The sequence below is a fragment of the Gracilinanus agilis genome, chromosome 4 (genome assembly GCF_016433145.1).
Source record: "Gracilinanus agilis isolate LMUSP501 chromosome 4, AgileGrace, whole genome shotgun sequence".
NCBI lineage: Eukaryota > Metazoa > Chordata > Mammalia > Didelphimorphia > Didelphidae > Gracilinanus > Gracilinanus agilis.
In genome coordinates, this window is record NC_058133.1 from 240,258,174 (window position 1) to 240,272,651 (window position 14,478).

General features: G+C 37.2%; 1 protein-coding gene across 1 annotated transcript in view; it reads left to right on the forward strand.

Annotated features, from left to right (window-relative positions):
* The window catches only part of DNAH9 (dynein axonemal heavy chain 9), an 858,849-nt gene that overhangs the window by 585,097 nt on the left and 259,274 nt on the right, over positions 1 to 14,478 (forward strand). The window contains exon 49 of the mRNA XM_044675179.1: positions 7,565 to 7,990. Within this exon, the coding sequence (XP_044531114.1) occupies positions 7,565 to 7,990 (426 nt within the window). The remainder of the gene's footprint in view (positions 1 to 7,564; positions 7,991 to 14,478) is intronic.

Sequence of the window (14,478 nt, forward strand, 5' to 3'; positions counted from 1 at the left end):
AAATATTTATTTTTATGTTACATTTGATCCTGGAAGTAATTGATGTTTATTGAAATGAGTAGACATATTACTGACAAAATCCTTTAAGAAGAGATAGAAAAGCTATTCCATTTAAAATAACCACAGATAAAGTCAAATGCTTGGGATATACCTGCCAAAACAAACCCAGGAACTACATGCACACTTTTTGCACAAAGTCAGATTTAAATAATTAAAAGAATATTAATTGTTCATGAATGGGCAGAGCTAATATAATCAAAATGACAAATCTATCTATGCTAATCTACTTATTCAATGCCATCCTAAATTAGCAAAAATCTATTTTGTTGTTAGAAAAATAACCAAATTCATTTAGAAGAATAAAATATCAAGAGTATCAAAGGAACTAATGGGGAAAAACATAAAGGAAGGAAATCTAGTAGTACCAGATTTTAAATTATACTCTAAAGCAGTAATTATCAAAACTGTCTGGTACTGGCTAAGAAACAAAAAGGTAGGTCAGTGAAACAGAATAGACATACAGCAAATAGCAGCACAAGATTGTAATAATCTTTTATTTGAAATGCTGCCAAAATTAGAAAGAAAACAGAAAATTGGGGAAAATATTTTATAGACAACCTCTCAAATAGAGATCTCACATCTGAAATATATATAGAACTTTATCAAATCTATTTTTAAAAGAGCCATTCCCCAATTGATTAATGGGCAAAAGATATGAAAATACCATTTTCAGATGAAGAAGTCAAGACAAATGTAGGCATGTGAAAAAAATGTTCTAGATCACTACTATTAAAGAAATGCAAATCAAAACATCTCTGAGATATCAATTCACACCCATCAGACTGGCTAAAATGACAAAAGAGCAATTTAGAATTTCACCCAGAGAGTTATAAAACTGTATTGCTATTTCCATTTCCCAAGCAGATCAGAGAAAGAGGAAAAGAACCCCTAAGTTCCAAAATATTTATAGCAGTTTTCTTGTGTATTTTCTGTCAAAGAAACTAAATTAGCTAAGAGAATGGTTCAGAAATTCATGTCAGGGATCTACTTATCCTTCCCTAATCTCTTTGCTGACCTCCAGTCTTTCATCTCCAACTGCCTTTCAGATATCTTCAACAGGATTTCCAATAGACATCTTAAACTCAACATGTCCCAAACTGACATTGTTACTTTTCCCTACAGTCCTCATCCCCCCATCCTAATTAGCTTCTCCATTACTGTTGAAGACAATATCATCCTCCTAGAACCTCAGGTTTGCAACTTGCACGTCATCTTTGACTCCTCATTATCTTTCACCACCCCCCATATCCAATTGGTTGCCAAGATATATTGACTTCAGTTTTGCAACATCTCTGGAATACTTTACCTTTTCTCCTTTGATATTACCACAACTTTGGAACAGGCCCTCATTACATCATGCCTGGATTATTACAATAGCTATCTCATGGGTCTGCCTGCCTCAAATCTGTCCCCACCCCAAACCATCCTCCATTCAGCCACCAAAGTGATTTTCTTAAAGCACAAGTCCAACCATGTCACCACTCAATAAACTCCAGTGGCTCCTTGATAAAATTTTTAAAAATTCTCTGTTTGGCATCCCAAACCCTTCATAACCTATCTCTGCCTCCTTCTAACCTCTCCAGTTTTCTTACACTTCACTCCCTATTCTATACTCAAAAATATATAGAAAAAAGAGGTAAGCTAGTGGTATATTCAAACAAAGCACTCCATATCTTGGCTTCTTAGCATTTTCTCTAGCTGTTACTCTCTACTTACTAGATTTCCTTACTTCCTTCAAGTTTTAACTCAAATTTCCATTCCCTAAAAGTCTAGCCAGACAGTAACTTTCTTTTTTTATTTTAATTTTGAACATTTTCCCCTAGTTACATATTTCATGTTTTTCCCTCTCCCCCCAATACCCCTTTACCTCCCTCTTAGCTGATGTACAATTCCATTGGGTTTTACATGTATCATTGATCAAGACTTAATTCCATATTATTGATAGTTGGACTACAGTTATCATTTACTGTCTATATCCCCAATAATATCCCCAACAGCCCATGTGTTCAAGCAGTTGTTTTTCTTCTGTGTTTCTCCTCCCACAGTTCATCCTCTGAATGTGGCTTGTTTTGCTCTGGATCCTTACATTGCTGCTAGTAGAGAAGTCCATTATGTTCGACTGTACCATCTCTGTGTACAATGTTCTCCTGGATCTGATCCTTTCACTCTGCATCAATTCCTGGAGGTTATTCCAGTTCAGATAAAATTCCTTCAGTTCTTTATTCCTTTGACCACAGTAGTATTCCATCCCAACAGATACCACAATTTGTTCAGCCATTCCCCAATCAAAGGACATTCTCTCATTTTCCAATTTTTTGCCACCACAAAGAGCACAGCTATAAATATTTTTTAAATATTTATTAAGATTCGTTTTTAACATGGTTACATGATTCATGCTCCTACTCTCCCTTTCACCCTTCCAAACACACACCCCCCCCACGCATGGCCGATGCACATTTCCACTGGTTTTATCATGTGTCATTGATCAAGACCTATTTCCAAACTGTTGATAATTGCATTAGTGTGGTAGTTTCTAGTCTACATCCCCAATCATGTCCACCCCCAACCCATGCACTCAAGCAGTTGTTTTTCTTATATATTTCCTCTCCTGCAGTCTTTCCTCTGAATGTGGGTAGCGTTATTTACCATAAATCCCTCAGAGCTGTCCTGTGTCATTGCATTGCTGCTGGTACAGAAGTCCATTACATTCGATTTTACCATAGTATATCAGTCTCTGTGTACAGTGTTCTTCTGGCTCTGCTCCTTTTGCTCTGCATCAATTCCTGGAGGTCTTTCCAGTTCATATGGAACTCCTCCAGTTTATTATTCCTTTGAATGCAATAGTATTCCATCACCAGCATATACCACAATTTATTCAGCCATTCCCCAATTGAAGGACATCCCCTCATTTTCCAGTTTTTTGCCACCACAAAAAGCTCAGCTATAAATATTTTCATACAAGTCTGTTTATTTATGATCTCTTTGGGGTACAAACCTAACAATGGTATGGCTGGATCAAAGGGAAGGCATTTTTAATAGCCCTTTTGAGCATAGTTCCAAATTGCCAGCCAGAATGGTTGGATCAGTTCACAACTCAACCAGCAATGCATTAATGTCCCAATTAGGTCACATCCCCTCCAACATTCATTACTCTCCCCTACTATCATTTTAGCCAATCTGCTAGGTGTGAGGTGATACCTCAGAGTTGTTTTGATTTGCATTTCTCTAATTATTTAGATTTAGAACACTTTCTCATATGCTTATTGATACTTTTGATTTCTTTACCTGAAAATTGCCTATTCATGTCTCTTGCCCATTTATCAATTGGGGAATGGCTTGATGTTTTATACAATTGATTTAACTCCTTGAATATTTGAGTAATGAGACCCGTCAGAGTTTTTTGTTATAAAGATTTTTTCCCAATTTGTTGTTTCCCCTCTGACTTTGACTACATTGTTTTTGTTTGTACAAAAGCTTTTTAGTTTAATATAATCAAAACCTTTTAATTATACTGGGGGTTGTCTTTTCTGGGTCTAGTGTAGAGGGTGATCTATGGATCCTTTCAATGTCTATATTGCCCTCTTGTTGTAGAACTTCAGGGCAACTTTGTTGAATAATTTCTTTTAGTATGGAGTCCAAATTTCTATTAATTTCTGCTTTTTCAGGGAGACCAATGATTTTCAAATTGTCTCTTCTAGACCAGTTTTCTTGGTCTGTCACATTCTCATTGAGATATTTCATGTTTCCTTCTATTTTTTCAGTCTTTTGACTTTGTTTTATTTGTTCTTGCTGTCTTGAGAGATCATTAGCTTCTAATTGCTCAATTCTAGCCTTTAGGGACTGGTTTTCCTTTTCAATCTGGTCATTTCTGGTGTTCAATTTGCTTATCAGTTCATTTGATTTCTGAGCTTCACTTTCCAATTGCAAAATTCTGCCTTTTAAACTGTTATTTTCTTGCCTGATTTCCTTTTGAGCTATTTCCCATTTCTCTAGCCAAATCTTTTCCAACTTTCTCGTCATCTCAGATTTGAACTCTTCAAGAGCTTGTGACCTATTTTCATTATTTTGGGAGGGTCCAGATGTGATTGCTTGTTTGTTTTCCTCTTCTGTTTGCTCGGTTGTCTGGATTTTCTCTGTGTAAAAGTTGTCAAGTGTTAAAGATTTCTTGTTGTTATTGTTAATCATTCTCTTTTGGCCTTCCTGATTCTGGGTTGCCATTGTTAGCCCAGCCTGTTCTCAGCTTTATCCTCACACTCAGGGTTTGTCTGTGCTCTTTAGGCTCCTGAGGTCTCAGGTCTGGCTGTTCTCAAGGTCAAGCCCTCTGGTGAACCCCCTTGCTTTATCCTCTGTGGGAGGTTCCTTTACAGGTCTCAGGGCGCTGCTTCCACAGTTGTATACCCATCTGCACTGGTTCCCCACTCAGGGTTTCAGAGCCTTTGCCCACGAGCACGTGTACCTGTGTCTGCCTCCACCCACGCCTGCGCTCAGTGTCTGTGCTCAAAGTCTGTGTGCATTCTTTAGCCTTTTGGAGTCCTAAGTCTTACTGCTCTCAGGAACAGGCCCTAGAACTGCCAATGATTCAGTGGGTGCCCCAAACTTGCTCTATTTCTTTTGAGCTGGCTTTGGCGTTGTTGGTGGTGTGTGTGGGGGGCGGGGGGGTTGCTCAGCCAGCGATTTAGTGAGAGCTGTTTCACCCCTTTATAGCATGGAAATGCCCCAATTCCACGTACCTTTCATGCTGCGCCCTATTGTGGGGTCCCTCCATTCGTCTGGATTTGTTTTTATGTCCACTTGAGGAATCCTGTATGTTTCAGTTAAGTGCTGCTTTTTACTCTGCCACCATCTTAACCCAGAACAGCTATAAATATTTTTGGACAAGTCTGTTTCCTTATGATCTCTTTGGGGGTAATCCAAGCAGTGCTACGGCTGGATCAAAAGTCAGATAGTCTTTTAAAGCCCTTTGAGCATAGTTCCAAATTGCCATGCAGAATGGTTGGATCAGTTCACAACTCCACTAGCAATGCATTAATGTCTCAATTTTGCCACATCCCCTCCAACATTCATTATTCTCCCTTGTTGTCATTTTAGCCAATCTGCTAGGTGTGAGGTGATACCTCGCAGTTGTTTTGATTTGCATTTCTCTAATTATTAGAGATTTAGAATATTTTCACATGTGCTTATTGATAGTTTTGATTTTCTTATCTGAGAATTGCCTATTCATGTCCCTTGCCCATTTATCAATTGGGAGATGGCTTGCATTTCAGTTGATTTAGCTCCTTGTATATTTGAGTAATTAGGCCTTTATCTGAGTTTTTTGTTATAAAGATTTTTTTCACAATTTGTTGTTTCCCTTCTAATTTTGGTAGCATTGGTTTTGTCTGTACAAAAACTTTTTAGTTTTATGTAGTCAAAATTATTTATTTTACATTTTGTGATTTTTTTTCTAACTCTTGCTTGGTTTGAAAATCTTTCCCTTCCCATAGATCTAACAAGCATACAATTCTGTGCTCACCCAATTTACCTATAGTTTCCTCCTTTATATTCAAATCATTCACCCATTCTGAGTTTATCTTAGTATAGGGTGTGAGATCAGACAGTAGCTTTCTATTCACTAGTATTGACAAAAGTTCATTACTGAGCAGAAGCTGAAGAAGATAGCTCTGTTGTCTATATTTAGCACCAGTTAATGTAAGTAGAGATGATTAAGTTAGTTTAATAAATTCTTCCTCTCAGTATACATCCTTCCACTTTTAGAGTAGTTAAATACCACTTCATTCTTCTCAGGCCCTTTGAATCCCTCTCTTCCTGCCAAGTTTATTCTAACGAGGAGAGAAAAAAATTAGGAAGAAAATGAAGCACTTTCCTTGGAACTTTCGATAAAGGTTATAAAATCATTTATTTTCAAACCTAAGAACCTTCAACTGATATGATGAAAGACTCTAACCTTTGGACTCAACCAACTGAACTATGTCCAGTTTCAATTCTACTCTTATTGCACACAAGGGATTATACTTTATAACTTATAGTAGCATCACAGGGGCTTTCCAGATCATTGACTTTCATGAACCATTTGTGTTTATATTCATTTATAATAACCATGTATGCTGAATTGAAAGCCATAGATATGTTCGCTAGATGGAGCTTTAGACAAATCTCAAGTGGGATTAGGAACCTGGAATCTAGGCAGAAACAGCTGGAAAGTCGTAATTTCCTGTCTTTCACATATCTCTGCAGAAAAATAACCTTTTGCTATCATGATAGTCAAGTATAGTTAGAACACCTTGTGGAACAAAACACTTAAATTAAGGAGAATAAAGTCCAGTTGGGTTAAAGGGCAGTTTGTCTGCATATAGAATGAAAATTAATTTATAATAATCCTAACTTTTATTCACGACATGTGTAACATGGAAAATGGCAGGGTGGAATTCCTGCAGAATACAGGTTCAAGCCTCACCCAGAATTCCAGGGGACTCCCCCTGCAGAACTCTGGATGAGGGAACAGTTGGAAAGGAGTTAAACAGTTGATTCCTGGGGGTTGAAGTGAGCAGGCCACTTTGCTCACTGGTCCCAGTTTGAGTTTGCCTTGGTGGCCATAGTGGCAAAAGTCATTTTGGTTTCTACTCAGGAGTTTGCCTGTCTAGTGGAATTAGACCTTCATTGCTAGATATAAAGTCTGCCACTCCCTCCTGGGGGGTTGGGGTGGAGGGACAGCTTCTACCTAACAGTTCAGGGCTTACCAGATCTTAACCAAATCCTTGATATCCCTTCCCTGCCTCTCTCTTCCTTCTTTATCAATATAAAACTTCATCTTTAGTAGTTGTGCCTGACTATTATTTAGGGCATACTCACAGCTAACATTGAGCTTGGTTCCTTTCAGTTGCTAGCCAAAGAAGTCAGGTCCACCTCAGTTCTTGATAACAAGATATCAAGCTTCTCCTTTGTCCCTCCATCAAACCTGTGGGGAGAGAAGTTGAGAAAGTGAACTTCATTAGAGATTTGCCTTTGCTGAGCCTGGCCAGAAGACATTGCCCTGCCTCCATTTTCACCAACTGCTTGGTGGGAGGGGTTTGAGAGCAACAAGTACCTACTCCTCCCTACTCACACAAGCCTGTGGGGGGTGGGGGAGGAGAGAGTCCTGCAGGTTTCTAGCTCAGGCCAGCCCATCAGCTTCCCAACATCTCTGTTATTATAAATATAACACGTTACACATTTTAGAGAATGTGAACTCCTGTTTACAGTTGAATGTAAAATAATTGCATATTTTTAATAGGCCGAGAGTTTTTGAAAACGTTGAAAATACATTGCTGACTTTCAACTAATCATCCAAGGAAATATGTGAAATCACTAAGGAGTTGCCATTGATTTCCCTCTGATGAGTCATGATATTTAAAATTCAGTGGGCTGCTTAAGAACTGCTCTTTCAAACGATAACTGAAGGTTAGCTTCATAAGTGGCTACGTATTAAGTAAGCCCATTCATTTACTTCTAATTCATTTCCTTTCAGACCAACCTAACAGAGCTCAAGTCTTTTGGTTCACCACCACTGGCTGTCAGCAATGTCACTGCTGCAGTAATGGTTCTCATGGCCCCTGGAGGAAAGGTACCCAGAGATCAAAGTTGGAAAGCTGCCAAGGCTACAATGGCCCGAGTTGATGGCTTTCTGGACTCCCTGGTCAACTTTAACAAAGAGGACATACCTGAGAACTGCCTCAAAGCTATCCAACCATATCTTCAAGATCCAGAATTTAAACCTGAGTTTGTGGCCTCTAAGTCTTATGCAGCAGCTGGCCTCTGTTCCTGGGTCATAAATATTGTAAGGTTTTATGAGGTTTACTGTGATGTGGAACCCAAGCGGCAAGCCCTGAGTAAAGCAAGTTTGGATCTTGCTACTGCCCAAGAAAAATTGGCAACCATTAAAGTCAAGATTGCTGTAAGTTGAAACCAGAACTTTCTCAAAATTGTTATTGTTGTTAATTCATTCAAAAGCATATATTAAGTGCCTACCATTTGCCAAGAATGTGCTGGAAATCAAAAACAAAAACAAAACTGTCCCCACTTTAAAGGAGCACCTATTTTATTGATACAAATAATGTGCAAAGAAATTTTATACATATGTATATACAAATGTATACATGTAGAAAGATAGATAAATGTTCTGGAGTTCCCATTACTAATGAAATAACAGGGTAAAATAATGTCTTGGTAGGTGAAGGCAATAACAATGGAAAGGAACCAAGACAGTCTTCTAGGAGGACATGGCATTTAAACTGAACTTTAGTTAAGGTTTCTAAGAATTGGGAGTAAGAAAAGGAGACTTTCTGGGTATAAGGTAAAAAAGAACAGAGAAAATCCATGTAATGTTTTTATGGTAAACAGTAAGCAATCCAAGCCTGGCTGAGATAGAGAATGCATGAAGGGGAATAATGTGCAATAAACCTGGAAATGTGCAGGCTCTAAATGCCAAGCCTTTAATCTCTCTACTCCTCTTCATATTCTTTCTTTCTTTATTTTTTCTCTTTACCCCTTGACCCTTAGCACTCCTGGGCCAAGGACCGTCCCTAGCCAGGATGAAAAAGGAGGAGGGTTGGGCATGGGGCTAGCAACCCCACCCTGTAAAAACTACATCTGCTAAAGAAACTGCAACCTAAAGTAGGGGTAGCTGGGCTAGCTCAGTGGATTGAGAGCCAGGCCTGGAGACGAAAGGTCCTAGGTTCAAATCCGGGCTCAGACACTTCCCAGCTGGGCGACCCTGAGCGACTGTGTGACCCATTGCCTACTGGTTGTGGCCTTATTCTCCTAGAATGGAGTCATAGGATAAAAAAAAAAAAAAAAAAAAAAAACCCTTGACATAATCTCCTATAAACTCTTCCTTTTCTCTTATTTCTGATAATGAAATGATCCTTCTTGTCATGACCAATTCTTGTGTGTTTGCTCTTTTTTATTCTATGCCCTTCCATATTCTTCAACCAACTGACCCCACAATTCTCCTCTTTGATATTTTTCCTTTTTTAAATTAATCTGTCCAAGTACCATTGAACAATTTTTATAAAGGAATGAAAAATAAAGATCACAACACATAATTGCACAATCTGGCAAAACAAATTTCGTTCATTGACCTTGCCAAAAAATCTATAATTTCTTTCTGCATTTTTATTTTTATCAACTTTCCTCCAGAAAGTCAGTGCATTTCTCGCCTTCTTTATTGTGTACTCTTGGTATGTCATTTTGTTGATCAGAATTCTTAGTCTTTCAAAGTTATTTTTCTCAATAATGTAATCACTGTAAAAATTGTTCTAGTCTTACTCACTTTACTCTGCACTACTTTACAGAAACCTTTCATTTTCCTCTAAAGTTATTTCATAATTCATTTTGGCACAATATGTCATTACATTTTTATAACCCAATTTTTTTGCCATTATCCAATAGGAGGAGAGCATTCTTTTGTTTTCTAATTGCTAGATACCACAAAAATAGCTGCTATAAATATTCATATATCTTTAAATTCTTCTCCTCCTTCTTTGATTTCCTTGGAATAAAATCCTTACAATATCATGGCTATAGCAAAAGGTATAAACATTTTTATAACTTCCTAGGTATGGTTCCAAATTGCTTTCCAGAATGGTTGGACCAATTTATGCTTTACCAAAAGTGTGCTGGTGTACTCATTTTACCGCAGTCCTTAAAACATTTGTCATTTGTCATTCTTGCCTATCTGATAGGTATGAAGTATACTCCAAAATTACTTTAATTTGCACTTCTCTAATTATTAATGATTTAGAGCGTTTTTCATGTAATTTCTGATATCTTGAATTTCTTCCTTTGAAAACTGCTTGTTCATAACCTTTGGCCAAAAATTCTTTATTTGAAAGCAAATATTGCCAAGATTAAATGGAAAGCAGGAAATTGGGGAAAATATTTTATAGACAGCCTCACAAATAGAGGTCTCATATATAAACTAGATAGAGAACTTTGTCAAATCTATAAGAAGAAGAGCCATTCCCTGATTGATTAATGGACAAAAGATATGAACAGACAATTTTTAGGTGAAGAAATCAAAGCCATAGATAGTTATGAGAAAATGTTCTAAATCAGTACTGATTAGAGAAAAGCAAACCAAAACAATTCTAAGATATCATCTCACCTCCATCAGACTGGCTAAAATGACAAAAGAACAAAATGACAAATATTAGAGGGAATGTGGGAAAATGGGAATACTAATATACTGTTGGTAAAGCTGTGAACTTATTTCCACCATTTTGGAAAGCAATTTTGAACTATGCCCAGAGAATTATAAAACTGCATATATCCTTTGACTCAGCATTTCTAGATCTGTTAACCAAGGAGATCAAAGAAAAAGGGAGAGAAACTATATGTTCCAGAATATGTATAGTAGGTCTCTTTCTGGTGCCAAAGAATTGGAAACTGAAGGGCCACCCATCAAATGGGGAACGACTAAATTGTAGTATATGATTATAATGGAATACTTCTGTGTCATAAAGAAGCAATGAGCAGGCTATTTTTTTTAACTTAGAAATAACTACACATGATAATGGACAGTGAAATGAGTAGAACCAAGAGAACATTATATATAGCTACAGAAAAATAAATTGTGAATGTTGCCTCCCACAGTGTGAATAACCCCCATGGAATGCCCCAATTCCATGATACAAGAAGGTCATGGAGAGGGTGAGAATCTTGTGGATGGGATGTGAATTTTTTTAAATGAGATTAGAAGTTTATATATTTTATTATTTTTTTAAACTTCTACTTTTGTTTTTCAATTCAGTGCATTTTTCCCTTCCCAGTCTCTTCTTTAATTTGTAGAATCCTCACTAGGTTATTTAGCAGAAGATTTTTAATTTGTTTTTGTTCACCCAATTCTTTAATTTTGTACACCCAAATTCTTTAATTTTTTCCTTCTCTGTTTTGTTGATAAAACATTTAGAGATATACGTTTTTTCCCTCCAAACTGCTTGAGCTGTATTCCATAAGTTTACATGTGTTGTCTCATTTTCATATCCTTTGAAAAAAAATTGTTTCTATGATTTGCTCTTTGACTTACCTATTCTTTCCATTTAGTGAGTATATAAGTAAGTATTTACTAAGTCCTTATCATGTTCTAAGCCCTAGGGATTCAAAGAAATGTAAAAATATTATCCCTGTCCTTAAGAAACTTACATTCTAATGGGCAAGTCAAAACTAGAAAAGTACAAAGGGTCAGTGTTTTGAAGAGATTTAAATGATAGAGATTAAAATTTTGGTCCTGGAGATAATTAGGAGCAATTTAAGTTTATTAAGTAGAGGATGACATGGTCAGATCTGCACTTTTGGAAAATCACTTTGACCAATGAGTGGCTAAAGGAGTGATGAGGAACTTGTAGCAAACCACTCTGAAGATTATTACAATAGTCAGCAGTGAAATTGAGGAAAGAGGAGGAGACATATAAAAGAGACTAGATGAAGGCAGGAATAAGAAGATTTAGTAACAAAATAAGTGTGAGAGAGAAGTTAAGGATGGATTAGAGTTGTGTGTAGGATGTCAGCTCTTTGAGCAGATACATTTTTATCTTTTGCTTGACTCCCTAGCACCTAGCATACCTAGACACATAGTATTGCTTGATAAATGTTTGTTTGCTTATTGAATCAATAGAATGGGATTATAAAGCTTTCTCCATTGAATAAAGGAAATTTTATTAATGAATATAGGGAAAATCCAATGACTGACTGAAAGAATTTGTTAACCTATCTTAAGTCACCTAGCTCTGGAGAAAGGACTCAACTATATAGTTTTTCACTAACTTTTTCTCTTACACTTCTTGTAAAGTGCTACAACAGGACTTGGACATCTATCTAATTAGAACAACATTTGACAGCATGGAAATTGAGCCAAGTCTAGCTATATAGTCAAATAAAACTGGGCGAATGAGAAGATTAAAAAGTCTAGCACCTGGAGCTATCCTTCTGAGCTCAGGGATCTAGTTCTTTTGAATGAACACAGCAGTACCCTAAACCAAGATTTTATCTGAGCTGGAAGCTAAAAACAACAGACTGAGCAAGAATTTTCCAAGATTCTAGATTCTGGTTACTTCTTACATTGTAGTACCCTATCCCAAAATAAGTTCAGGTCCAAAGACAGAAATAGTGGAGACAAAAGCCTAGCACCAGAAGCACAAGACCTACCCTGAAAAAGAACCTACAAGTGATGAAATGTTCCAAAAGTAATGGTGGGATGATATACCCAGAAGACATAACAGAAGTCCAGTGTTGTCAAAGTGTTGTTATTAAAAATGAGGAAGGCAGATATTAAAAGGGAAAATAGTAATTTAATCAAAGCCATGCTGATAGAGATAAAATCATTAGACCACACGCCTGTAAGTATTCAAACTCCTGCCTCAGCCATTTTACCTTTTCATATCTCCGTGCGCCCAGGTAGCTCAAAGAGGAAGTTCAAAGTCACTTCCCCCCTATTTAAAATAGTCCCTCACCTTGAATATGTAATCCAAAACAGGAAACCCATTGGGGATCACGGGAAATGTAGTTCCAAGTATCCCAAGTGATTTTTTTTGTATTTTTTTTAACATTTATTAATAATCATTTTTAACATGGTTACATGTTTCATGCTCCTATTTTCCCCTTCACCCTCCGCACTCCCCCCACCCATGGCCGACGCCCTTTTCCACTGGTTTTGTCATGTGTCCTTGATCAAGACCAATTTCCCAATTGTTGGTGGTTGCATTGGTGTGGTAGTTTCGAGTCCACACCCTCAATCATGTCCGCCCCGACCCATGCGTTCAAGCAGTTGCTTTTCTTATATGTTTCCTCTCCTGCAGTCCTTCCTCTGAATGTGGGTAGCATTCTTTACCATAAATCCCTCAGAATTGTCCTGGGTCATTGCATTGCTGCTGGTACAGAAGCCCATTACATTCAATTTTACCACAGTATATCAGTCTCTGTGTACAATGTTCTTTTGGCTCTGCTCCTTTCGCTCTGCATCAGATCCCGGAGGTCTCTCCAGTTCGCCTGGAACTCCTCCAGTTTATTATTCCTTTTAGCACAATAGTATTCCATCACCCGCATATACCACAGTTTGTTCAGCCATTCCCCAATTGAAGGACATACCCTCCTTTTCCAGTTTTTTGCCACCACAAAAAGCACAGCTATAAATATTTTTGTACATGTCTGTTTATCTATGATCTCTTTGGGGTACAAACCAAACAATGGTATGGCTGGGTCAAAGGGCAGGCATTCTTTTATAGCCCTTTGAGCATGATTCCAAATTGCCAGCCAGAATGGCTGGATCAGTTCACAACTCCACCAGCAATGCATTAATGTCCCAATTTTGCCACATCCCCTCCAACATTCATTACTCTCCCCTTCTTTCATTTTAGCCAATCTGCTAGGTGTGAGGTGGTACCTCAGAGTTGTTTTGATTTGCATTTCTCTAATTATTAGAGATTTGGAACACTTTCTCATGTGCTTATTGATACTTTTGATTTCTTTACCTGAAAATTGCCTATTCATGTCTCTTGCCCATTTATCAATTGGGGAATGACTTGATTTTTTATACAATTGCTTTAACTCCTTGTATATTTGAGTGATTAGACCCCTGTCGGAGTTTTTCGTTATAAAGATTTTTTCCCAATTTGTTGTTTCCCTCCTGATTTTGACTACATTGTTTTTGTTTGTACAAAAGCTTTTTAGTTTAATATAATCAAAACCATTTAATTTACATTTTGTAATTTTCTCTAACTCTTGCTTGGTTTTAAAGTCTTTCCTTTCCCAGAGATCTGACAAGTATACTATTCTCTGTTCACTTAACTTATTTATAGTTTCCCTCTTTATATTCAAGTCATTCACCCATTCTGAATTTATCTTGGTGTAGGGTGTGAGATGTTGATCTAGACCTAATCTCTCCCATATTGTTTTCCAAATTTCCCAGCAGTTTTTGTCAAATAGTGGATTCATGTCCCAAAAGTTGGGCTCTTTGGGTTTATCATACACTGTCTTGCTGATGTCATTTACCCCAAGTCTATTCCACTGATCCTCCTCTCTGTCTCTTAGCCAGTACCATATTGTTTTGATGACTGCTGCTTTATAGTATAGTTTAATATCTGGTACTGCTAGGCCCCCTTCCTTCACATTTTTTTTCATTATTTCCCTTGATATTCTTGATCTTTTGTTATTCCAAATGAAATTTGTTATAGTTTTTTCTAATTCAGTAAAGAAGTTTTTTGGTAGCTTGATAGGTATGGCACTAAATAGGTAAATTAATTTGGGTAGAATTGTCATTTTTATTATGTTGGCTCGACCTACCCATGAGCAATCAATGGCTTTCCAATTGTTTAGATCCAGTTTTATTTGTTTGGAAAGTGTTTTGTAGTTGTTTTCATATAATTGCTGTGTTTGTTTTGGTAGGTA